Source organism: Drosophila biarmipes, chromosome 3L, assembly GCF_025231255.1.
Source record: "Drosophila biarmipes strain raj3 chromosome 3L, RU_DBia_V1.1, whole genome shotgun sequence".
Taxonomy (NCBI): Eukaryota; Metazoa; Arthropoda; class Insecta; order Diptera; family Drosophilidae; genus Drosophila; species Drosophila biarmipes.
Window position 1 is genome coordinate 19,067,150 of NC_066613.1, and position 23,404 is coordinate 19,090,553.

The 23,404-nt window shown below is 42.7% G+C and overlaps 7 protein-coding genes and 1 non-coding gene across 8 annotated transcripts; 2 read left to right on the forward strand and 6 right to left on the reverse strand.

The window, feature by feature from the left end:
• Positions 1-5,872: 5,872 nt before the first annotated feature.
• LOC108034678 (gamma-glutamyl hydrolase) lies at positions 5,873-8,324 on the reverse strand. Its single transcript, XM_017109620.3, has 3 exons — positions 8,192-8,324; positions 7,326-7,519; positions 5,873-6,845 (listed from the first exon to the last, which is right to left on the reverse strand). The coding sequence occupies exons 2-3, from the start codon at positions 7,487-7,489 to the stop codon at positions 5,984-5,986; spliced, it is 1,026 nt and encodes a 341-aa protein (XP_016965109.1). The 5' UTR covers positions 7,490-7,519; positions 8,192-8,324; the 3' UTR covers positions 5,873-5,983.
• LOC108034558 (gamma-glutamyl hydrolase) lies at positions 8,187-9,943 on the reverse strand. The gene is made up of 4 exons (XM_017109487.3): positions 9,622-9,943; positions 9,379-9,429; positions 9,090-9,319; positions 8,187-9,033 (listed from the first exon to the last, which is right to left on the reverse strand). The coding sequence occupies exons 1-4, from the start codon at positions 9,828-9,830 to the stop codon at positions 8,408-8,410; spliced, it is 1,116 nt and encodes a 371-aa protein (XP_016964976.1). The 5' UTR covers positions 9,831-9,943; the 3' UTR covers positions 8,187-8,407.
• Positions 9,944-10,660: 717 nt separating this feature from the next.
• LOC108034549 (iron-sulfur cluster co-chaperone protein HscB) lies at positions 10,661-11,719 on the reverse strand. The gene is made up of 3 exons (XM_017109476.3): positions 11,411-11,719; positions 11,246-11,358; positions 10,661-11,182 (listed from the first exon to the last, which is right to left on the reverse strand). Exons 1-3 carry the CDS (start codon positions 11,630-11,632, stop codon positions 10,795-10,797), a joined length of 723 nt encoding a protein of 240 aa, XP_016964965.1. The 5' UTR covers positions 11,633-11,719; the 3' UTR covers positions 10,661-10,794.
• A 175-nt stretch (positions 11,720-11,894) lies between these two features.
• Positions 11,895-12,600, reverse strand: LOC108035516 (mediator of RNA polymerase II transcription subunit 10). The gene is made up of 2 exons (XM_017111179.3): positions 12,313-12,600; positions 11,895-12,247 (listed from the first exon to the last, which is right to left on the reverse strand). Exons 1-2 carry the CDS (start codon positions 12,576-12,578, stop codon positions 11,968-11,970), a joined length of 546 nt encoding a protein of 181 aa, XP_016966668.2. The 5' UTR covers positions 12,579-12,600; the 3' UTR covers positions 11,895-11,967.
• A 40-nt stretch (positions 12,601-12,640) lies between these two features.
• Positions 12,641-13,579, forward strand: LOC108035518 (programmed cell death protein 5). The gene is made up of 3 exons (XM_017111180.3): positions 12,641-12,788; positions 13,050-13,170; positions 13,236-13,579. Exons 1-3 carry the CDS (start codon positions 12,726-12,728, stop codon positions 13,457-13,459), a joined length of 408 nt encoding a protein of 135 aa, XP_016966669.1. The 5' UTR covers positions 12,641-12,725; the 3' UTR covers positions 13,460-13,579.
• Positions 13,506-15,512, reverse strand: LOC108034422 (protein disulfide-isomerase TMX3). Its single transcript, XM_017109307.3, has 4 exons — positions 15,274-15,512; positions 14,978-15,216; positions 14,298-14,921; positions 13,506-14,240 (listed from the first exon to the last, which is right to left on the reverse strand). The coding sequence occupies exons 1-4, from the start codon at positions 15,311-15,313 to the stop codon at positions 13,851-13,853; spliced, it is 1,293 nt and encodes a 430-aa protein (XP_016964796.1). The 5' UTR covers positions 15,314-15,512; the 3' UTR covers positions 13,506-13,850.
• A 258-nt stretch (positions 15,513-15,770) lies between these two features.
• LOC108035624 (U3 small nucleolar RNA-associated protein 4 homolog) lies at positions 15,771-18,303 on the forward strand. The gene is made up of 3 exons (XM_017111316.3): positions 15,771-16,004; positions 16,076-17,900; positions 18,089-18,303. The coding sequence occupies exons 1-3, from the start codon at positions 15,868-15,870 to the stop codon at positions 18,206-18,208; spliced, it is 2,082 nt and encodes a 693-aa protein (XP_016966805.1). The 5' UTR covers positions 15,771-15,867; the 3' UTR covers positions 18,209-18,303.
• Positions 18,304-23,093: 4,790 nt separating this feature from the next.
• Positions 23,094-23,166, reverse strand: Trnam-cau (transfer RNA methionine (anticodon CAU)). The gene has a single exon. It is a non-coding gene; the product is annotated as a tRNA-Met (tRNA).
• Between the last annotated feature and the right edge of the window lie 238 nt (positions 23,167-23,404).

Genomic DNA, 23,404 nt, shown 5'->3' on the forward strand with positions numbered 1-23,404 from the left:
AAACCCCATGGAACTGCTCCGAGACTAAGCTCATTTGCGGATTATGAAGAACTCGAGCTATAAATTGCCCCAGCGAAAGGTGTTGACTTTATCAGGAATGCAGCATCAGTGTGCCCTTTGGAGCCCACTTGTGGCAAGTTTATCCCAACTGACGCAATCCCCTTTAATTAGGCAAAGTGCAAGGGCAGCTGCATCGCCGAGTGCTGCATATGAATCCTGGGCGCTAAGTGACGCATGGCAGAGGCATAAAAAATCGATCGGTTGCTCCTCCTGGAGGAGGTGGCTGCTCATCTCAGATCAATCTCTTGGCCAGCTTCTCAGGCTTTCAGCTGGCAATTCCCACTGCGCTGGCATTTTATTTTATGCATTCCACGCGCTCTTCGCAAATTGAATTTAAAGCTCAATAATAATCAGTTTATTGCGTATACGACCAGTGGAGCGGAAAGTAGACATTTGCATGGCGGTCAGGGGTTTGGCGACTGGCGACTGGCGACTGGCGACTGGGGACTGGGTTTCTGGGGTCTGGTTTCAGGGGTCAAAGGGGTCTAGGATGCTGGGTGCTCTTGAGTTGAGGGGCTGGCCGATGGCAGGGGGCCGGGTGCCTCTGAAGGAGTATCTCCGCTGTTACCGCGGCGATAAGGCAAATGGCAAGGGCATCTGCGCTAAGCATCGTCATCCGTGCACCTAACGAAGGTTCTCCAAGTGGTGACGTCGGCACTGTCTATCCTGCTCCCTCTCTTTCGGCCCGGCCATCTCTTTTGCTCTCAGTGTATCATCTCTCAGTCTTTTAAACTGGGTCAGGGGCTAACAGCTCGTCGCCGTCGTTGTTGTCCTTAGAGTCGTTGACGTTTGTCGGTTGCGGTTTTCCGCCGCCATTTCCACACCTATTCGGAAAACCCCTTTGCCACCGCCGGAACTTTAAAGCGTCATACACAGGAGATAAATCCAAATTGCCTGTCAATAGCCTTGTATATTTCTGTAGTTTTGCAAATAAAACTAGAATATAAAATCATTAATAAAAAGATAATAATATATCTTAATTTATAGTACAAGATATCATCTGAAATTGATCTTAAAATATTTAACTAGATATTTAAGGAGGGTACATTGTTTTCAACCATAGGAAAAGTATCATTAATGGATAGGTGAGTACATTATGGATGGGTACATTTATGTTAAAATCTTTTAAAATTTATTTACTAATAAAAATAGCCTAAGTCCATGGAACTCTTGGTTTCTTCAAACGATTTCGTTTTGTTCAATACTTAATTTATAGGAGGTGTCCCTAAAATCTTACTGACTATTTTAACAATTCTAATTGAACGATTTAACCATAATAGGACCACTACAATTTAGCACAATTAAACAAATTTTTACGTTTAATTTACAAAAAATATTATAAATTTGTATTTTCAAGGATAATTTTGACCTCTTAAAAACCCCCTACAAATTGTTTCCAGTGCAGGAGTGATCGGGCTTGTTCGGACGTGGCCTCCTCATCTTTGCCACCTAATTGAATCGGCTGCGAGCGAGGCCACCGGCGAGGGAACTGCATTTGGTACAGTTTCCTGTCGGCGGTTGCTGGTCTCTTCTTCACTTTTTTTTGGTTTATTTATATGCAGGCCACGCCCCCCACCGCCCTCGAAGCATTCATGTTCAGCTGAGCAGTCACTCCCGCCCGGCCCCCCGCCTCCTGCCCCTTTCGCACTTATTAATAAACCAAAAACCAGGCGAAACCAAAGGCGTCACTCTGGCGCATTGTGCCCTGCATAAAAAGCGGGCTAAAAAGGATACTTGCAGGCCGAGACATAAATAAACTGCAGCTAATTTGAATGCACCGGCCTTGAGAACGCCCAGCCCCGCCCCGCCGCCTGAAAGACCGTTTGCAAGGCTTCTTCTCGATGTCCTGAGATCGCTGCAGCCAGAGGTCAGAGCTCGAAACAATTTGGAATCCCAAAGGACACTTGACCCACTAAAAATTCAAAGAGACAAGAGACAACGACACCTTCGCCTCAACAAGATGACTGATGATGAAGACGCGGCCCATATCCTTGGTCTAATCCTTTCGAGGGATGCGGATGCCACATGGGCGCGGGCTTAACCCAAATACCCGCACACTCGTGTGCTGGCAAATAATGAAGCTTTTGTGTTGTTGGCCCGCCGTCGATTGGCCTTCGAACACTGCAAGAGCGCGGATGACGTCACAAGCGGAGCACACAGTCGAATATATATAATATATATATAGAGCCGATTCGGTGGCTGGCTGAATGTCACGCCCTGCCTCTCAGGTTAAGCTTGGCCAAACGCGAGGCGACAGCCCATAATTGCCGGAGCAGTGTAAAAATAAAATGCCAAAATCAGCAGCACCTAATAGGCCGATAGCATTTGGGCCTTTAGCATTTAAGAGGCTTACCACACCACACGCGCCCCATTAGGCCAAAGGAGGCGGAAACCCTCGAAAGTAGGCAACGAAAATGGGCCACGTCCACGCTGGACGACAAATGTTTATGGCCCAGTTGAAGTCGGAGGCCAGCGAAAACAGCGTTTGACAAATGAGCGGATGAAAAGGGCAATTTTAATTGTTAAGGGGGCTTCGGGGCACTCGGGGGGCAGCTGGGATAGTTAAAAGCCCTGGGGGGAGAGGGCGCGGGGGAGCGATATAAACATTCATTGTTATGGTAGAAAATTTCAGTGGAAAATGGAAGAATGAAAATTTTTAATACAGTACCTTTCATTGGGGAAATAATGCCAAATGTTCACGAAAACACACAAATAAATGTATAAAAATAGTAATATAATATATCATAATGCTGACAAATACTTTACCTATTTGTTGATTTTAAAATCGATAAAAAAATACATTTTATACTGATATATATATATATGACATCAAAATATAAAAAAATTATAAAAACCAAAACAATTTCCTTATAATTTACTTAATTCTAAAAATTGGACAAATGTAATTAATTCAACAAAAACACATAGTTCAAGGGTCTCTATGTTAGTCTTGTTTATTTAAACTTTACTATAATACATAATACAAGATGATATTTCTTATTAAAGTAACTAAGAAAATGGGTTTTAAAATAGAAAAAAGCACTCATAAAGTAATTTATATTCGTTTTAAAATTGTATATTCAAGTTCTTAATTATTGTAAGCCTACTATCTTAAAAAACCAATACTTAAATATTTTATCTTAATAAATCTAGCAAAAACTTCGATTAAAAACCAAGCAGGGAACAGGAAAATATTCCCAGCCTGGGCCAATCCTGTCCAGGTCACGCCCATTTGTGGGGTCACTTGAAAGGATTACAGAGTCAGACGCACACGCACACAAATATCACGCACTCCCCGCACCAACACACTCGCACTCGGCGGCATTTACAAAAGCTGGGTGTGTATCCTTCAACTGCAGTTTAAATGCCAAATCAGCGTAAATTGTTCGTCTAGAGGGGCTTACCGCACAACTGCCGGGCGGCGGGGCAGGGGAGGGGTCCTGCTGTCCAAAGGACCTTTGGCTTCTGCAGAATTTGTCAAACTGTTGTTGTCCTGCCTGCCGTTGTTGTTGCCTCTCGTAATGTCACTCGACGGCAACTGCAATGTCCTTGCAGAGCGGGTTCATTGGCCCAAAACACCGAGCTGCAGCCTGCAGTTGCGCTCTCCGGCGAGAGAAAGTAACCCGAGATGCGGTAGTCAGAGAGCCGAGACAGGTGGGAGGATGTGGGAGAAAGTAGTGGGGACTGCGAGATGGGAGAAAGTAGCCACGACGCAGAGAGAGGGTGGGAGAGAGCTGAAGGCCGGTTCAATGCACGGCAAGTAGGTTATTGAAAGGCAAAAGGCCGGCCCTACAAGAAGCATACCTATGACGTCATTGTGAAAGCCGCACAAGCACACACACACACACACGCACAAGGAGAAAGGTGTCGAGAAAGGGCGAGAATCTGCATCTGAGTGTAAGTGTGTGTGTTTGTGAAAAGGCGGCTTAATTTTCAGTTGAGAAAACAGAAATATGCCAACTTTTACTTTTAGACTCGGCACCAACTTTGGCCTACCCCAATTTTACCGCCCACCACCCTCTTGCCCCCCGCCAACCCCTTTTCCTTGCCCCCGCCCATGTGTGAGTGTGTGAGTACTGCTGGTGTGAATACACCCATCCATGTGAGTGAGTCTATAAAATGGGCACAAGGGCATTTAATGCGGCATTTGTGCTGACAATTTTTTTTTCGCACAATAACGTAAGTGCACATAAACCGAAACAAAAGAAACCCATGTAAGTATCGTAGTATCAGGATAATATGCAAATCAATGAGCGCACGGGTTTGCAAATAAGCAAATATTTTAGGAATAATTTATACATTTATGAACATCTTGTTTAAAAGTGGCAAAAGAAGAGGCAATAAGACAACCAAAAAAAATTCATTGGAATCTAAAAACCATGTGTTTTTGTTTAGCAGCAAAAATAATGATAAAGGTTAAGGGCCAAGTATATATCAAATTATAAAAAATGTAAACTGTTTTTTTTATTATTCTTCAGATAAGAAATCAAAGGAGGGCTAGACTTTAAAAAATGAGACAAGTAATTATAGGGAAGCAAGCGATAAATACAAAAACAAAACCAATAAAACAAATGTTTTTTTGAATGTTTTCCCTTTTTTTTTTTGTATTTTTAAATTTTACCACACAATGCAAAATATTTAAGGATTAATGAAGGGGAAAAAACCAAAGCACACCTTTAACAACAATGATTAGGGAGTGAAGAAAAGGCTAGACACCCGCATAGACTCATTAGCATGCGATTCCAGATCGAAGAAAGAACTACTCACAATGGAAGAGTGAATAAAAAAAAGGAAGCCAGACAGCGCGGAAAAGCCGGAGACCCAGACGCGGAGATACCAGGACACAACAATGAGGGTGCCCAGCACCTAGAAGCCGCACACAATAATGGCCGGCAGACAAAAACATGTGCCATAACAGCCATAAGTCGTGTTCACACCTCGGCCCGAACTTTAACCCGGGCGCGGAGAAGCCTTAATAAACAACGCAGCCAGTGTCCGCCTAATGGAATATTCGCAGGAATTTTCACAAATAACCATAAGCCTGACAGGGAAATGAAAATATTCCGTTCTGTCATGCGCTAATTATGAGCAGCCAACCTTTTGACGAGCCCCCCGAGTGGAATTTCCAGGAGTGGAAGCACGAAAATGGGCCTGCCGAACAACACGCCCAATGAATAGACAAATTTTAAAATTGGGTTTCACAAGTACCCTGGAAAAAGTTGGGAAAACTTTAAGGAAAAAAGTATTCAGAATTGCACTAAAGATTAATGTATATTTTAGAAAATATTATATATTTAATACTTGTATGAAATGTGGCATTTTTGATCTTTATTTTATTGCTCAATTATTTGATGACTCGATTGCCTTAACCCAAATGGTGTTAATTCTATTCCCACTTCACTTTAAAATACACATACCCTCTGCCCCAGGAAGACCCATAAAAATGAACAAAAATATTCCATTTGCTTGAGGGAAAACCAGAGGCAACAGAAGATAGCTTTCCCCCACTGAAAATCCTTGAAAAACAAAAATAAAGGAAAAGCGCGCACCAAAATTGAACGGAAAAGTACGGCGTGAAATTTGCATGAGACAAATGTGGAAAAGTACTTCGAACTACTTCGAGATTTGAGGCCGGAAAATGGGAAATAGGAAACGTTGAGTGGAAAAATTCGTAGGACGGTAAACCCAAAAGAAGCTGGCTCAAATCAACAATTTATTTGGATAAAAACTTAAATGGATAAGATAGACTTATAAATGCATACAAACATGATTAGATAAATCTAGCAAATACTTATGATAATAGTGTCAGATATTTATAAATTAATACGCATACATTTATATTTATTGCTTTAAATACTGCTGAAAATAAGATCAATAAGTCTTTACAAAGATATCAAATTAATTGTGGCTTTGGTTACTAGGATCAACCAGTTGTGGTAGGCTCCACAGTATCCGTGGTATCCTCCGGATACTCCGCATCCCTCTTAAAGAGATAACACTGCAACCATTTGATAGCCTCGAATTTACCCGAGAAAACGGGCTGCCAGTTCCAGATGAGATGGCGCGCCTTTGATTTCGGGCTATCAAAGTGATTTTTGTTCCTGCGACAGAGGTCAACAAATCGACTGGCGAAGATCTGGGACAACTGGATGCCCGAGCATGAGTGTGCCGAGTGGTGGAGATCCTCTGAAGTAATCAGCTGCTCGAAGCCAGCGCGTTCCGGATGAAACTGGCAGCCAAAAATGGGAAATCGCCGGTGCTCGATAATTGTGATGAACTCCAAGCCCGAGGGATCCTTCTGAGTGGCCAAAGGATGCCAGTCATGGGCGAGGCCGAAGGCCTCCAACCGCTCTGGGGTAACACAAAAGCGATGTTGGTGGCAGGCAAAGGGATGCCTTTCCATCTCCCTGGCCACGGAATCCGGCAGATTCTCAAACAACTTGGACCTCTGATAGTCCTCAGTCAGTTTAATGGGCATGGCCTTTCTCATGAGCTGGCAATCGGTGCGAATCTTGGGCTCTTCGGCGGCATGGATGAGGAGCAGCTGGAAGCCCAGACAGGTGCCCCAAACGGGAAAGTATCCACCGGCGTCATTCTGCCTTCTCGCCCGCTCATTTCGCTCCATGGCCAGTTGGTAAATGTGCTCGGCACTCTGCACACAATCGCTGGTCAGGTCCGGATGGGCCAGTCTATCGGCCTCCTCGACGAAGACCGCTCCTCCGGGCACAAGGATGCCATTTATCTGACCCATCATCGACTCATAGTAGGATCGTTTTCTATTAATCCTGCAGGAAATCGATCGTAAGACAAAAATTATAGTAATTTTTATACATTTATCTTTGCAGAAACAGTCTGAGATACATTTTCTTAGCAAATTTTAATTTAGAAACTATTAGTTCGGGAAGGGGAGAATGTATTGCCTATTTACCCACAAAATAATATCGAAAGCGAAAGCGTTTGCCAGATATAATAAATAAACCTGAGCTATTACCACTTTCTCGCCTCATTCTTTAATCGCATTGCATTCTGCTAGAACTTATTGGCACACTGCCCGTTGAGGTAATTAATTTTCTTCGCCCAAGAGCTTTTGGCATTGAGTTTGTTTGTTTATGCAATTTGTTTATCAATTGAGTGGCGGGGTGCTCAACCCAGCAGATGGTCATTACCCAAGCCCGGCCACGGGCTCACAGAGCTCCTAATCACCTTAAGATACTTATGCGCTTCAACATAGCTTTAACCAAATAAATAGATGAAGTACTACTTACCAAATGGGCACCACATGGGCGCCGGATGCCTCCAGAAATTTGACATAGGACGCGACTATGTAGCAATAGTAATCCTGGCCGAAAAGGTTCTGCAATTTGGTGGCAACATCGATGCACAGGATGCCAATGGTTGGTGTGTTGCTCGGGGATACGTTCTCCGCCATCGTCTTCGAGGGATTTCCGACCACGGCCAACTGAATGAACGTATAAAAGCCAACTAAATGTAAACAAACCGAGCAGAATGCAGGCGCACTCGGGAAAAGCTCGAAATCCGCGAAACGAATGTGCAAATCTTAATCGGTTTAAACAAATATTGGCCTACTTTCGGGGATGTTTCGAGACTACACGGGAATTCTTTTAGTTTCTCATATGCGAGGGTGTCACCGAAATCTCTCCGGGGAAATGCAGGAGAAATTGGTATTGACGAATACGTACATTTGCCCGAAATCCCCACAAAAAGATTTCTATGACAACCTCCAAAAAGTTTGTAAATGCAGATGTCGTTTATTTTTCCCAATATTTTAACTTGATAATGCTTTACTGTACGCTTTTTTTAAATCACTAAATCTAATTAACAACGCTCGCAAACCTATTCACTATGAATAAAGAGTTTTCCATAATAATTTATAATTAAAAAAATGCAGGATCCTCAGAATTAATTTTTTTATAGATATTCAAAGACTTTAACTCATAAGCCCCTGAGCAAAAACGTATAATTAGGTTCTTATCTTTATAGATATTGTTGCTAGCCCGAAAAGACGAAATAAATAGTATTTCCACAGCAATAAAAAGCGATTAACATTAAAGCCACTTATCAAATAATCTTTCTTTGGAAACTACTCATATTAAAAGATACATTAATTTACCAAATGAGTCACAGGACAATCTCTTTTAATATGTTTCTGGTACGTAAATAATTTGAACAACAATCACATTGATAACTTCAGAGATAAGTGAATAAAATCGATCAAAAACATGAAAACCTAATTTCCATATAGTACACTGAGTGCGTAAATGAATTCCACTTCTAGACATGATAATCCACGCTCACTAGACCCAAGTTCAAAGGGCAATGAAAACCACTAATTAGTAGATAGGATCAGCAGGGTTAGGAGCAGCCCACTAAGGAGTGGAAGGATGGTGGAACTACCACCACCTGGTACAATGATGGGGATGTAGGGGCCGCCACCAGCCCCATTGCCATCGTAATCGCCGCCCTCCTCGGGGATGTCTGGAATTTCCATTTCGGCATTGGTGAACAAATATTGCTGGATGTACGAGGAACCCAGAATCGATGTATACTCCGGCTTGTAGTTGTAGATGAGCGTCCTGGCCTGTTCCGTGTCATTCGCAAAGCTCTGACTACTCTTTCTGGCCTCGCTCACAAAGAAGTTGGCGAAGAATTGACCACTCAACACAGCGGCTGCGGTATGGGGTATACTCTTCTTGGTAAACTCATACAGCGGCTTCTCCGGATGGAACTGCACCCCATAGAAGGGGTACTTTCTGTGCTCCATAGTGGAAATGAACTCTGTGCCATTTAAGTCATGATTCAAGGACATAACCCTCCAAGTTTCGTTCAGGAGATCCCTTTCGAAGTCCTTTTCCGTATAGCAAAACTGATGCCAGTGATAGGTTACGTTCTCCTTGGCCATAGTGGCCACTATATCATCACTAATGGAGGCAAATAGTCGGCTCTTCCTGAAGTCTTCGTAAAAATATATATATTTAAAAGGAAATGCGAAGATATATTTCAAACTATACCTTCCTTAAACTCCATTGGCAGGGCGATTCCCGTGCCCTTGCAGTCAATCCTATGTTCAGTGCCATTGGCCAGTTTGTAGACCAGCAGTTCCATGCCCAGACAGGTTCCCCAAACCGGCATAAAGACTCCCAGATCATTTTTTTCCATGGCCAACTGGATAAGATGTTCGCCTGCATCGGCATAACCATTGCTCTGATTAAACCAAGTGGCTCCGCCGGGCAACAAAACTCTGTCAAAACATCCATAAATTTAGTTGGGGAACTTCCTTGAATTTATTTTTATACTCACCCATTTATCTTGTGTATGAGATCTTCATAGTAGCTGCGATTGCGCCCGATCCTGTCAGGGGTTTATAAAAATTGTTTATAATTTGACATCAGGCAATCTTATCAATACAGCGTCATTTCGGTCACCAAACCAAATGTACTGTCTTATGAATTTATGAACTTTTTTAAATGCACGTGTTAATGCCGCCATATACAGCCTTATCTTGATTAGGTGATAAGATCCTCAATCTGTCTGCCCACTCACCAAATCGGCACAACTCGGGCTCCAGCTCCTTCCAGAAACTTTACATACGAGGCGGCTATGTAGCTGGTCTTGTTGTCGAAGTGCCGCGAGATCAAGCCATCGATATAAACCTCCTGGGTGAGGATCCCTACGATGGGTGATGAGATGTCTGCCGAGGCGGTCAGCAGGGAGCCGATGAGGATCAGCAGGCTGGGCAAGAGTTTCTGCATTTTTGTAGGACCTTTCCTTTCCTCCAGGTAATTCTTTCTAAGTCTCTGTTAGGAGTTTCTTAGGGTAGTTTGTTACTCTCTTTAAGTATTTTTAATTGCAAGAATATGGCTTTAGGAATTTATCCTTTTAAAGTTAATTAAATTTGTGATATTTGAACTAATATTTCATAATCCATATATTAACTTAATATTTTTAAAAATCAAAATATTTTCTTTTGGTGTTAAGAGGCATTTTCTTTCCACATAGGTTTCACTATGGTTCGTTATCTAGGGCTACCTCCTTTACCAAAATAAACCTTTAGGTTTTTAAAGGGTTTCTTGGTTTACTTATAGCTTATTAGGTGGTATTGATTATTCCAGACGTATTTCTTGTGTAATAAATTAAACCGGAGGTTTAAGTTGTGCTCCTTAGTTTGGGTGCACTTGTCCGGCTTGCAGAAGAATTTCCCAGCCTGAAGACGCGGCTATTCCAATCGCCGTCACCAGTTAATAAGAACTGCCCGCTGGGGCCACAAGCGTTTCAAATTTATATAAACCCGCCGACTTTTCCGCCCGTACACATGCCTCTGGCCTGTGTGAGTGGGCATGAGTTTGCTATATGACGATTCGATTACTCGTTTCTAGGTTCTTCAGGGGGTCTCCCCCTGGCGAGTTGAGTCCAACAGATAGGGCCGCGATTAATTGATTAAATTATTTCCAAAGTGTTGAGCGTGGCGTAGGGTGCTCGTTGGCAAAGGGGGAACTCCTGCTCCTAGGGATCCCATAGAAATCTGGATAAAAACCTGTTCTCGACATTCGGCCACCAATTAACTAATTGCATCGACCACGAGTGCTGCGTTGCGATTTTTATTCACATTATAAAACAAACGAAGTCAGTGTTATTGTTTACTTAACAGCTGATAGATACCAACAGGTGGACTTGTGTGCGTGATCAGAACCGATTGGCAGGTCGATTAATGATTGCTCAGCTGCCCAGCAAACTTTGCTGCTTCTGCTTGATGCTGTTCTGAATGCTCAGCAGGTACTTCATCTCCACAAGGGTTTCCTTGACGCCTTGGAGGTCTTTCTTTTCGAAAAGGGCGCCCAACTTCTGGGCCATTTCCTCCAGTTCCTTGATGAGTTGGGCATTTAAGCCGTCCAGAGCTTTGGTGTCTTCTGCATCCTCTACCTCCTCGTTCCTTTCCATCATGGCCATAAGAAACTCCTTGTTCAGGGCGCTATTATCCTGGGGCATCTGCTCGCCCTCCAGTTGGAGCAGGTACTGACCACGTTCTATGGGCGTGGCCAGGGTCTTGTAGGCCTTGTTGATCAGGGAACTCCAATCCGCGGAGTTGGTTTGCTCACGGGAGGTTCTGTAAGTTTAAGGATTACAACTTTTGGTTTAAGCTACATATATTACTTAGTTAAATACCCACTTATTATTATATTTGTCAGGATGAACTAAGGTCTGCAACTGGCGAAAACTCTTTGTCAACTTCTGAGACTCCAAGGAAAACTTGGTGGGAAAGCTCAGCAGTTCGAAGTAATTCTATGAAACCTATTGGTTAAATAAATTATGTGAGTAAGGGATATGTACTTACTATGGTTGAATTAACATCCTGCAAGTGTCCGCAGTCAGAACATATCATATTCTGTTTCAAATCCGATTTGTTTTGGCAATTCCAACAAGCCGGGGAGGACGCAACTGCAAATTGTCGTACTTCAGGCAAACGAAAACGTTGAAACGGCTCTATATTTTTGGCAATAGGCGTGTGATTGGCTGCCCTCACAGCGTTTTTAAGCCCACTAATTACACTCCGCATTTTAAACACTAAATTTAACTATTTTATGGACAATCGAAACTTTTTGAAATTACACAAGCTGACAATAACAAAGAACAGCTGTTTTCTAACTAGTATGGCAACTCTCTTGAAACAGGGTTGTAGAGTAATCAATTTTTATATATCCTTTAAAAATGTACTTTTAAGTAATTTAATAATTTTTTAATATTTAAAATTAATAAGGAGATAATGGAGCAAAAATGAGTATCGTATTCAATCGTTTAAACAAATGTTAAACACACACTTTTATGTACATAAGTATAAATTTATTTCCGAATGTGGCTTATAAACTAGGATTCAGGTGGCATATCCTTGAGTTAAATGGAGTCTTTGCGGTAGGCGCGATAGCTGTTCATCTCGTTGGGAAAGGTTTTGTACAGCTCCAGCAGCAGGTTCGACTTGAACTTCTTGAGGCTCTCGATCTTGCCCTTGACCTCCTCGTTCTTGGCCAGGGCCTTCTCCACGCAGTCCTTGGTGTACAGCTGGGGATTCTTGTCCTGGTCGATGTAGTCGAAGAACACTTCGAAGGGCACATAGACGTCCTGCACCTGCGAGCGGAGCTTGTCGATCTCCTGCAGGCCGGTTACCAAGCTGTTGCTATAGAGTAATATATATTAATACATGAATGCAAATATTTTAACCATAATTTATCTTTTTTTTACATCTTTTGGTTGAGTACGTTCTGACCCTGGGGCTGAAAGTCGCTGACAATGATGCGGATCTGGCGCACGTTCTCGATGAACATCTCCAGCTGGGTCTCGAGGTTCTCCAAAGGAGCAGACATTTTAAATGGTATTTTATGGTTCCTGTTCCTTATATTCCCTTTATTTGTTTGTTTTCTTGTGGTGATATTTTTCTTTTCTTCTCTGTTCTTCTTCTTCTCCAAACCACCGAGCGACCAGGGCTGCTGTAACGCACTTATGAGCATTGGATTTATCGATAACAATAATATAGCGCGGCCACACTGCTTGACGCACACTTTTTTGTTAAAAAGTGTGATTTATTTTTTAAAACAACAAAAAACTTGGTAATTGCTTAAGTAGCTGCCATAATATATTAAAATTAGGAAACCAGAATGTCAGATGGTGATTTGGATGCCTTACGCGCCCAGCGCATGTCCCAAATGCAGTCGCAATTTGTAAGTAAAGTATTCTGATGGCAGCCAAACCGGCTGGATTCCTCTAGAGAATTCTAAAAATAACCATAACTAAGAGAAAATATTAGCTATTTAAATGAAAAATAACTAATATGTGTAGATAACTAGAGAATTGTTTACTTTGATTATTTTTAATTCTCTGTAAACAATGTCTGAAAGTTCCTATGAGTCATCTTGGGCTGAGACACCTGTTCCTTAAAAGCCCTATCCTTCGATGACCTTTCACCCTTTTCTCTTTTTCAGGGCGGCGGCGGAGGTAATGATGCGGAAAAGCAACAAGCCCAGCAGGAGCAGATGCGCGCCCAGGAGGAGATGAAGCACTCGATATTATCCCAAGTTCTGGACCAGCAGGCCAGGGCAAGACGTAAGGGCATTGCACCCTCCTGACCTCATAGATATTTATCAAAGATCACTTTTATTCCCCCACAGTGAACACCCTCAAAGTCAGCAAGCCGGAGAAGGCGCAAATGTTCGAGAACATGGTCATCCGCATGGCCCAGATGGGTCAGGTGCGCGGAAAACTCGATGACGCCCAGTTTGTTAGCATCCTCGAGAGCGTCAATGCCCAGATGCCACAGAGCAAGTCCTCCGTGAAGTACGATCGCCGTCGGGCGGCCATCGACAGCGACGATGACGAGGATTACGGCTGCTGATCCATCTAAAATCCCGCCCAGCTTCTAATTTAAGTTACCCCCGCTCTTCGCATCCGCTAAATCATGTTTATTACTTTTACTAACTTAAAACGATAAAAAAAAGAGACTCAGACGCACGAATGCGCATGGATTTCTTTGTGTCAAATGGCGGATCCTTAAGCGGTTTGGAAGTTCTCGCCCAGCGGACATAGGACTAGATTTGGCTTACATTTAGATGCGGTAGAAAAGTTGATCTAGGGGATGGGAGCGGGACCTGCTACGACTCCTCACGTGAGATTTTCTTAATTTCGTACTCCTTTTGGTTTGCAAAAATGGTTTTTGGTTCCTCCTCGGAAATTCACTTCGAGATCATCTTTCTTACTTTCTTTATCAGGAATTCCGTCTCATCCTCTTACTCCTTCTTTTCGTGATCTTCATCTGAATCCTCTTCGGTGACCAAGCAATCGCCACAGAAAATGGAATACATAATGAGCGAGAGGAATCCCAGCGGCAGGCCGAAAATGACAGTGGTCAGCACGGGATTTCCCAGCCACATATCCCGCAGAGCTCTTCGAACCTCGAAAAGCGCGCGATTCAAACGCACGAAATACGTGTCTCCTCCATAGGCGATAGCACTCTCATTCCTGATGGATTCCAGGAACAGGTGCAGTGCCTGCGGGGTCATCTGCATGGGATCATCGTCGGGAATGAAGTGGTGCTGGGTGCTCGAGTTAATCGCTATCAAATGCGGCGTGGGCAGTTGATCCAGAATGATGGAATGTGCGATGGATGGTTCACCAATCTGAAAGGTGCAACTTCCATTAGTTCATAATAGATAAAGATAAAGATTATTCCTTACCCATCCAAATTGAAACTTGTCGTGATATCGCGCCCTGTGCTTCCTTATCACGCCCTCGACCATGTCCCGGAACTCCAGCTCATGGGTGGCTATCTGATTGAGCTTATCCTCCTGCACCACAGCCAGAACCAGATACTTGTTCGTCTTGAGCAGCTGATGGATGTTAAATCGCGTGACCTTCGGGAAGAGCGTGAACCTCTCCACGTTGACCCACTGGAAAACGGTCTCGTTCACTTCGTTGGGGTCCATTTCGTGGGCCAAGTGACCGTGCGGATAGAAGTGATGCTGCTCCTCCTTGTAGACTATAACCGCTGGCAGCTTCTCAAAGTCAAAGTGCTGGGCAGCGATATCCTCGCTGGTGGCGTAGAAGAATCCATGCTCCTGGTAGCCCTCGGCGGCAGCATAGTATGTGTCCCACACCACGCCCTCCTGCTGACCCACGAAGATAAAGAAGATCGTATGGGAGCCCTTCAGCATGTCCACACTTTCGGTTCGAGTGACCAGCTGAACTGGAGGACCAGACATCCTCAAGGCATAGTCCACCAGCTCATCACGGCCACGATCTCCGTTGTAGACGAACTCCATGTTGCCCTTGATGAACATGATGGTGGGGTAGCCACGAACCTGGAGGAGAGGCGATTTTAGAACTGTTTCTGGTTACATCTAGATGGAGATCCCACCTTGAACTCTTTTGCTGCCGCCGGGTACTTTGTGCAATCCAGGCGACCCACTCGCACATTGGTGGCATGAAGTGCCTGGGCCACCAGGGCGAAGATGGGCTCTGTTTTCTTGCAGTAGCCGCACCATGGGGCATAGAATAGAACAAGCCACTGCCCCTCGTGTCTCACGTCGATGAAGCGGTCGCTGAGTTCCAGAACCCTCGAGGAAATCGCCGTGGAGCCGAAGGTCACGAACAGAGCTGTCGAATAAGTAAATAATTAATTGGTGCCTCGGGATTCCCTTCTAATTTATTTACCACTAAGGAGGCAGAAGGTCCACACAGAATTTGGAGACATCTTTGCAACTGCTCTTATTTGTACTTCCAAGTGTTATTCTATCGCTGCTCCTCTGCTATATCATGCTTTGTAATGTATTATTTTTGCTTTAACTTAATTTAATTAGTTGATTGGTTTAATTTTCAGCTGGAAAATATTTCCTTTAAACCGCTGCAACAACAAAAGAAAACATTAGCGAAAAACCACCCCCGCCTTTAGAGTGACCGTTTGCTGTAGGTATAAAAATACGGAAAATTATTATAAGATACACTTTAACCCTTAAAGTTACTATTTAAATAGTTTTGAGCTATTTATTTTTGAAAGAGAAATACGGAACTCAAATGATTACACTTACATATAAATATATGATATTGTATGATTTTCTAGCACTAACAGTGGCAGCATAAAGGTTAATCTGGTATTTTTTCGCATGAATGGCAGCACTCGCGGTTTGTTTACTACGCGCATTTGACCATCTGGCAACTCCCAGCACACACGTGCAGCCCCAGAGGAATTTCGTTGCAGTTTTTTTTGCTTAATTTAACGCGATTTATCAATTGTTTTAACTAAATACAATGTCGATTAATGGCAGGAAGGAACCCCAGGGCGGGGGCAAGCAACAGTTGCACAATGTTCGCTTCTACACGATAAAACCGAGTGGCATTGTCAGCATGGCCTACAGTAAATCGAGCAAGTTCCTCGCTTTGAGTCGGTAAAATATACATAATTAACGATAAACTTAATATAATTATGAAAAGTACTAACACTTACACTCTCCTCCAGTCAAGTCCTCGTGCTGGAGCTGTGGAACTTGGAACACGCTCCCTATCTGGATCGGGTAATCCACCTGCCGATCGGTTCGCCAATAGAGTCTCTCGCTTGGGCGGGAAATCGTCTGTTTTCCGTGGATCTCGGTGGTAAACTTATCGAGTGGGATTGGGTAAACCTTAAGCCACGGTACGAGCACTCGCCCACCGGCAATGCCCTCTGGAGTCTGGACGTAAACCCCGCGGGAACTGAATTGGCCGTGGGTTCCGAGGAGGGACACATCAACCTCCTGAGCATCGAGAACGACGAGATCACCTATAAGTCCATTTTTAACAAGCAAAACGGCCGCGTTCTCTGCCTAAAATTTGATAAGACGGGAACGAAACTGGTGACCGGCACCGAGGGATTTGTGCGCATTTGGAACGTCCTCAAGGGAACCACTCTTCACACCATGACTCTCTCCAGTAAGGATGTGATTGTTTGGTCGCTGCAGTTCCTGTCGGATAATACGATTATTGCCGGCGATTCGGCGGGGTATGTGACCGTTTGGAATGCAGAGAATGGTACACAGATCGACCATACCCAAGTTCTGGACAAGAACGTATTCTCCTTGGCTGTAAACGAAAAGGAGGATCGATTGGTCTGCTGCGGAATGCGCCCACCGCTCATTAGGATTTTCAGCAAGACACAGATCAAGCGGGAGGAGTCCACTAGTGAGCGTTGGATCAAGTATCTGCAACGCGGTGTCCACAAACACTATGTGAGATCCCTGCTAGTAATAGATGGACAGATATTCTCCGGAGGCTTGGATGGTATATTGACCGTTACTAACAGCGAAAGAATGGGGGCACATGTATCGCGACATGGTCCCTTCGTCAAGGGGCCCGTAGCTTCATTGGCCCCCAGCAAAAAGCTTTTACTCCTACGTTATGCCGTAAGCTTGCACCTGTGGCGCTTGGGTTCTGCAGCTCCCCAAGACAAGGATAAGAAAAAAGAATGGGGACAGCCACTTGGTGGCTCGGAGGAACTTGTTTTGGAGCAACCTCCAAAGAAACTACTTCAATTAAATGTCAAAAAGCGAAACTTCATCCAAGCTTCAGCCATTTCGCCCGATGCAAAATGGATTTGCTACTCTACTTTAACTGAACTCCGTTTAAACCGTTTGCAGATTAATCCCCTGCAGGTGGAGCGTCTGATGGACCTCAGAGTTGCACCAGCCAGTCACATCATCTTCACCAAGCAGGACGGACTAGCGCTGCTGCATCCCAAAAATAACCATCTTAGTTGGTTTACCCTAAAGGAAGATGGGGCTACCTTCAAATCCGAAGTGGATTTGAGTGACCATTGTAAAAGTATCATAAGCCATCTAGTGGTTTCCACAGGTGCCGATTACCTGGTGGCAGGAACCGTGGATAAGACAATATCGGTTTGGAGCCTTCAAGGGAAACAGTACAAACACCTGCTGAATTTGCCGAGGCACCTAGCGGGAATCACAGCCTTAGCCATGCACGAGGATCATCCCCGAGTGGTGGTGGCCTACGCGAATGGCCAGATAGTGGAGTACGATCTGGCCAATCGGATCTTCACCTGTGAAACTGAAGAGTACCTGATACCGGACACCAAGCACTATCCCATCAGGGGCATCAACTTGGATCCCACGAATCCCAATGTGTTTTTGGTAAACACCGAAACAGACCTGTATGTTTTGGAGAGAAATTACGATTTTGAGCCCAAGGAGCAAGTGATCAAGAAAAAGACGAAGAAGCTATCAAAAGAAACCCGCTCCTCAGTGGCTGCAAATCCAAAGAGCTTGACCCTTAAGACTCAGCTACCTCGCCAGGTGAGATTGGGAGCTTATCTCCATTTTATTATTTAATCCATACCAAATTGCTTGTAAAGATTTAAGAGATATAAGAGCCAACTGTAAGCACAGCACATTTTTAACGCTTTCCACCTACAGCTGCACTTAATCCTATATCTCGCCCATTATTTGCAATCATTTTTTCACCTCTATTTCCTCTTTGGCAGCACCTGGTGCACGTGTCCCGGCTCAGCCCTAACGAACTTGTCAACGTCAGCATTTCGACAAACAATATGTTGGCTCCGCTGCCGCGGCCGTACAAGCGGAAGACGTTCGGTACCGGGTAAACGGCTTGTTGGAGGATGAGCATGGAGGCTCTCCACTTAGGTTTACCCAGTAGTTTCCACTTAGTTACCAAAATAAAATCAAAAATAGAAAACAATGGTGGAATGGATTTTTGTGAAGGCTTGCGCGGATCCGGCGGCACTCTGCATTCGCACGGAAATTTGTCAAATGTATTGCCAAAAATTTGTCTTCGCCGTCTCGTCGACGACAATGTCTCCTGGCCCCATTCCCGTGATTTTTTGCAGGGGGATCTACGTGGATTGTGCAACATTTCGTTTCGTTTTGTGTCGCCGGCATTTACTGTTATGTTGTTGCTGTTATTTTTTGGTTTTACACTGTCTAGCCAATGTCTAGACAAGTGCATACCACACAGACAGTCGAAAACACACGCTCACAGAGGCGTTCTGCCAGGGGGGTTGGGCGGACTCGGCGGTCCTGGGGGGCCGTCGATGCACAATTCAACTTTTAGCTCAAAACCTCATTGGCCGGCTGGGTCTGCCGGCGTTCCACCATTGTGAGCGGCTGGCTGGGAGGGCGGGTGGTCGGCTGCTCTGATTCTGATTCTCGGCAAAAAAGTCCGAGTATCCCGCAGCCATATTCGAATGCCTTTTACTTGGGCTGGGTCATGACCACTTTGGGATCAGAATGGTGATTAAAACTTTGCACTCGCAGCTTGGTGCAGAGTTTCACGTCAGATGGATTGCTGCATCGCTGGAAGGGAAGCGGATCAAAAGTATGGAAAACAATTTAGAAATGGTTTATAATTGTGGAAATTTATAATCTACTTTACTTCTTTGACTTCTTATATATTAACTGTGATGTGTGTGGAAAAAAAATTAAAAATACTTGTAATTTTTTAAAACAAAAATTATTTAACTCTCTGTATTTCAGAAACCAAATAGTATAATTTATTTGGTTGTTCAAACATTGCTAACAAGATAATAGTTAGATAACCTCATGGAATTCGAATTTGTATGCTATATTTGATTTTGCTCAATTAAACATTATTTTTAGGTTTTATATTTATAAATTGCTTTAAATAATTTTTTAAAATTTTCACAAAAAGGACTTGAGGAAATCATAGTTTTTCTTATAAATTTATCTACTTTGAAATTTGTTTTTATTATTTATATTTATGTACTTACTTTCCCATACGTATGTCTCCCGTTTTTTTTTTTGCTTAGTTATTTGTTATGAGATATATTATTTAAGTATTCAAAATTCGGTCTGGAGCTGGCTCGCCTTTTCCTTCTTGTTATGTGCATTGCAGTGTGCATTTTTCGGCTTTTGTTTTTCCCTTTTGCATACTATACAATTTTTTGACCACACCGGTGTTCCCCTGGGTTCTGTAACTTTTCCCGATCCTGACCATAGCCCACCGACCGGACTGGCTGACTGCGGTTGCGGGGGCGTGTCAGTTACCGAGGGGCGACAGTTTACGCCCGGCATAGCGAAGCAAGTGGCGAGCAGACATGAATAATGAGTGAATCGAGTGAAATATTCAAACTAAGCACACAGACTGTAAATGCACACATAACGCATACGCAACGTATGCCAATTTGGCTGGAAACCCCAAGCACAAAGCTCCGCCCTTGGGCGCTTTTGTCGGCATTAAAACTCACTTAGCCGTTGAAAGGCGCCGAGTTTGGGGCAAAAGTTATGCAAACTACGCAATGCAAACTACTGGCAAAGTCGGGCTGCAGTCGAAGGAAGAAGTCGTGAGCGTCTGCCAAAGAAGTCTAGACAGGCAATGGGCGAAATTTTGGCGGTGGCGAAAAAAAGTTTTTCCACATGGGGCTAGAACCCACTGAAGGTGTGTTGGAGGACGGGAGATGTTAAGGAACAATGCCTCAAATTGACATTTAATTGGTTTGCAAATTAGCCACGAAACGTAGCAACAAAAGCTGCAATCTTCGCAGGGAAATTTTCACCTCGATTGCACTTTTCACCCCCGCATGTTTAGGGATGCAAAGCGGTTTCTTAGGAACGAGATAATTATATGATTTTTACACTAAGGAACTATATATTTCAGTATCAGTATAGTATCTCATAAATATTTTGGTGTTTTCTTTTATAAATAATGGGATAATTATAATGATTATAATGTATTTTACATTTGTATTTCAACATAATAAAAGATTTCTTTGATAAATTTAATTGTTTTTCTAATTTTTTAATACATAAATATTAAAAAAAAAAATATGTTTTTTTTATTTTTATACCTTACACAAAATATATCCAAAGAAACCTTATGTAACATTTTCATTTATTAAACATAATATGTTTCAAAGTTTTCAATATGAACCGTAAGATACAACCATTAGATAATATAAGTATTATCTAAAAAATGTTAATGTTATTTTCAAATATATCTTATTTACTAATTTACTTATTTTTCTAACAGCTTGATAAACAGAAGCGGCCTAAAAAACCCCCAACTTAATTAATAAATCCAAAAAATTAGTTTCTGAGAACTGTAAGCCGAAATTGCTGTATCTATAATCCTAAGCGGTTGTCAATCCACCGTAAGTCCTTGTAAATTTTACATCCGCTTGCCTCCCTGTTAATTTCGCGTGAAACCCCAACCGATTCGAGGTGCTAATAAACAAGGACTCTTGCGGGCTAAATTACAGCCGCTAATGAATGAAATGGGATAAAGCTTAATTTGCATTTAATAATATTAACGCGTGGGGGAGTGCAGGCGACTGCAGGGGGTGCTAATTGAGGCAGGGGCGGCGGCCAAAGGGGGTAAATGCTCGCATCAGCATAAATCGCATGCGGTTGTCATGGCAGTGGTTTGGGGGCAACCAACTCAAGTCTAGACAGGGATCCCTGGGATGCAACAGCAATCGACCAGAGGACAATGTAAGGACAAACGTGTCCTGTCTGTCTGCCAGGCGGAGGGTGGCGAAAAGGGGCAAGGGGGCTGAAACTCAAGGGGTAACTGCGCTCTGGTCTGAGCCATCGTAACTTTTGGCTCAACACAAAACTTGATTGAATTTTATGCTCGCCAACAACAATGAATGAGAAGCAATGGAGGAAAGCCAGCACTTAATTGGTCTGAAAGAAAACTCTTTGGGAAGCCGCAACAAAAACACAATATTAACAAAAGTGCAGCTGTGCAGGTGATGACCACCGCCGAAAGGTCATCGGGGAGCAGGCGAGCTCAAGTGGCGCAGGGTTCATAAAAATCCCTTTTATGACCAAATTTGGAGTATCAAGTGTTTTCCTTTTATTTTTTCCCGTCTATTTTTGGACATGATTTTCATTTATGACATTCAACCCACTTGGAAAAAATCGGAAGGGATCGTATTTAAGAAAGTTTATAAGGAAAGAGTGTTACATTTAACATTTTATGAATAAGCAATTGCTATAAAATGTTAGTTTTAATAAATTGATGTTATTTTAAAAATAAAAAAATACATAAATATTAGGAAAAATATATATGAAAAATAAAAAATTGTAATAATTTAAGAAAACCAAGATTTTAATGGGTTGATCTTATTTTATGGCATCCTTAGGTAATATAGAGTTCTTAAATTAAGAAGTTTTTCTTGGTATCGTTAAGCTACATTTTAATATAAATTGCCTATGATTAAAATAATTAAAATAATAATATTTTAGGCATATAATACCCATCGAAATTCATTTTTACCCATAATGCGTTTTTCCTAGTTGTTCTTCTAAAAACCGGAAGTCTATTTTCGAAGACAGCGAAGACAGGAAAGCGTTCATTGAATTTTGTCCTTCGCCGAGCTGCCAAAGGACAAATGCACAATAAAGGGAGATACATTGAACGCGGAGTGCACAAGGAGCAAATAAGGAGTAGTGAGGACCTCAGTTGGGGTGCCATGCGCCCGCACAAACACCAACACTTCCTGGCTTGGAGTAAGTTTTGCAGTTTCATTGCACTCCTCGGCGACTGGAGTCGAGTGCAATGTCATGCCGCACATCCTGGCCGCCACCCCTCCCTTGTCGCACCCCTCGCATCCTGGGAAAATCCAGCCAGGAGTCAACTTGTCAGCCAACTACAATTTACGAGCATTTCACTTCGTTTGCTTCGATTTTCATTGCATACTTTTTGGGGCGGCAAATGAAGAGAGCTGAGCTCGCAGCTGCGGAGCATTTTCCCCCGATTCGGGAGAGTCCTTGGAAAATTGCATTTCATGTCCCGCCGGATTTCACTTAAGACTTAAAGCGTTCCCTCAAGATTTTCAGATAGCTTCTCTCTGCTAGATCGGAACTCCACACTGTCGGTTTTGCTAGTTAACTTAATTGCTGTTACTGTTTTTTTTGTTGCTATTGTTGTTGTTCTTGTTGGTTTTGCTTCCAGATTTATTCATAATCTTCGTAATGATGTTAGCCATGTTGTTGCTGCCTTCGTTGCGGTTTCAGTAGATGTGGTATTTCTGCGGTTTACAGATTTAATGAGGGGGAACATTATATAAATCCTAAGTCGACCCTGAGCTGCTCTTCAGATGTTATTTTTTTAATTAAAAAAAATATGAAAAACACTTTTAAAAAAATATTTACAAGTTTTTTTGGTTTTAAAAAATTTTTTTTTTGTTTTTCCGCGGTTTAATGATAAACCAAACCTTTTACTAAACGATATTATACTAAGACGACTTAGGGATACTCTTAAAACAATAATAATTTGTTTAAAATTGTATTTAAAATATATAACGGAAGATTAAATGTAAAAATTACATATGTTTTAAAATTTTTGTGAAATATATTTTCAATTATTCTTTTATTTTTAAAATTTTTAAGACTTTATGTTCCTTTTTGGAATTTAAAAATAATTCATTTTGTTTTCGATCAGGAAATTTACAAAATGGTTTTTAAATTTAATTTCAACATAACAAATAAAAAAGAAAAAAGATTACGTGCCCCGGGTGAGGCTCGAACTCACGACCTTAAGATTATGAGACTTACGCGCTGCCAACTGCGCCACCGAGGCTCTGGTTGCACTGGGTTTCTAAGCTGGTGTTATGAAGTCCTGGTACTCCTTCAAGAGGATCTATTTTTGAATGCATTTCCGAGAAGATCCATTACCAAAATGCCAATTATGGAGCACCTGAGCTTGAAACCTTGCTTTTGTTTTAGCATAAAGTACAGGGTGTTCGATGCCAAAACGGCCTATTATAATCGAACCACAGCCACCGCAGCTAGAACAACCGATGCAATCATAAAGTGGC

Excerpts from the sequence above, each read along its gene's own strand:
- LOC108034558 (XM_017109487.3), bottom strand. The coding sequence starts at position 9,830 with ATGCAGAAACTCTTGCCCAGCCTGCTGATCCTCATCGGCTCCCTGCTG. Across the intron at positions 9,320-9,378 it reads CTCATACACAAGATAAATGG|AGTTTTGTTGCCCGGCGGAG; the intron begins GTGAGTATAAAA and ends ATGTTTTGACAG. Across the intron at positions 9,034-9,089 it reads GCCAATGGAGTTTAAGGAAG|ACTTCAGGAAGAGCCGACTA; the intron begins GTATAGTTTGAA and ends ATTTTTACGAAG.
- LOC108035516 (XM_017111179.3), bottom strand. The coding sequence starts at position 12,578 with ATGCTCATAAGTGCGTTACAGCAGCCCTGGTCGCTCGGTGGTTTGGAG. Across the intron at positions 12,248-12,312 it reads AACGTACTCAACCAAAAGAT|CAACAGCTTGGTAACCGGCC; the intron begins GTAAAAAAAAGA and ends ATTACTCTATAG.
- LOC108034678 (XM_017109620.3), bottom strand. The coding sequence starts at position 7,489 with ATGGCGGAGAACGTATCCCCGAGCAACACACCAACCATTGGCATCCTG. Across the intron at positions 6,846-7,325 it reads GCCCATGTGGTGCCCATTTG|GATTAATAGAAAACGATCCT; the intron begins GTAAGTAGTACT and ends GATTTCCTGCAG.
- LOC108034549 (XM_017109476.3), bottom strand. The coding sequence starts at position 11,632 with ATGCGGAGTGTAATTAGTGGGCTTAAAAACGCTGTGAGGGCAGCCAAT. Across the intron at positions 11,359-11,410 it reads AGGATGTTAATTCAACCATA|AATTACTTCGAACTGCTGAG; the intron begins GTAAGTACATAT and ends TAGGTTTCATAG. Across the intron at positions 11,183-11,245 it reads CCTGACAAATATAATAATAA|AACCTCCCGTGAGCAAACCA; the intron begins GTGGGTATTTAA and ends TTAAACTTACAG.
- LOC108035518 (XM_017111180.3), top strand. The coding sequence starts at position 12,726 with ATGTCAGATGGTGATTTGGATGCCTTACGCGCCCAGCGCATGTCCCAA. Across the intron at positions 12,789-13,049 it reads CCCAAATGCAGTCGCAATTT|GGCGGCGGCGGAGGTAATGA; the intron begins GTAAGTAAAGTA and ends TCTCTTTTTCAG. Across the intron at positions 13,171-13,235 it reads CCAGCAGGCCAGGGCAAGAC|TGAACACCCTCAAAGTCAGC; the intron begins GTAAGGGCATTG and ends ATTCCCCCACAG.
- LOC108034422 (XM_017109307.3), bottom strand. The coding sequence starts at position 15,313 with ATGTCTCCAAATTCTGTGTGGACCTTCTGCCTCCTTAGTG. Across the intron at positions 14,922-14,977 it reads CGGCAGCAAAAGAGTTCAAG|GTTCGTGGCTACCCCACCAT; the intron begins GTGGGATCTCCA and ends CCTCTCCTCCAG. Across the intron at positions 14,241-14,297 it reads ACAAGTTTCAATTTGGATGG|ATTGGTGAACCATCCATCGC; the intron begins GTAAGGAATAAT and ends TGCACCTTTCAG.
- LOC108035624 (XM_017111316.3), top strand. The coding sequence starts at position 15,868 with ATGTCGATTAATGGCAGGAAGGAACCCCAGGGCGGGGGCAAGCAACAG. Across the intron at positions 16,005-16,075 it reads AAGTTCCTCGCTTTGAGTCG|TCAAGTCCTCGTGCTGGAGC; the intron begins GTAAAATATACA and ends ACTCTCCTCCAG. Across the intron at positions 17,901-18,088 it reads AGACTCAGCTACCTCGCCAG|CACCTGGTGCACGTGTCCCG; the intron begins GTGAGATTGGGA and ends CCTCTTTGGCAG.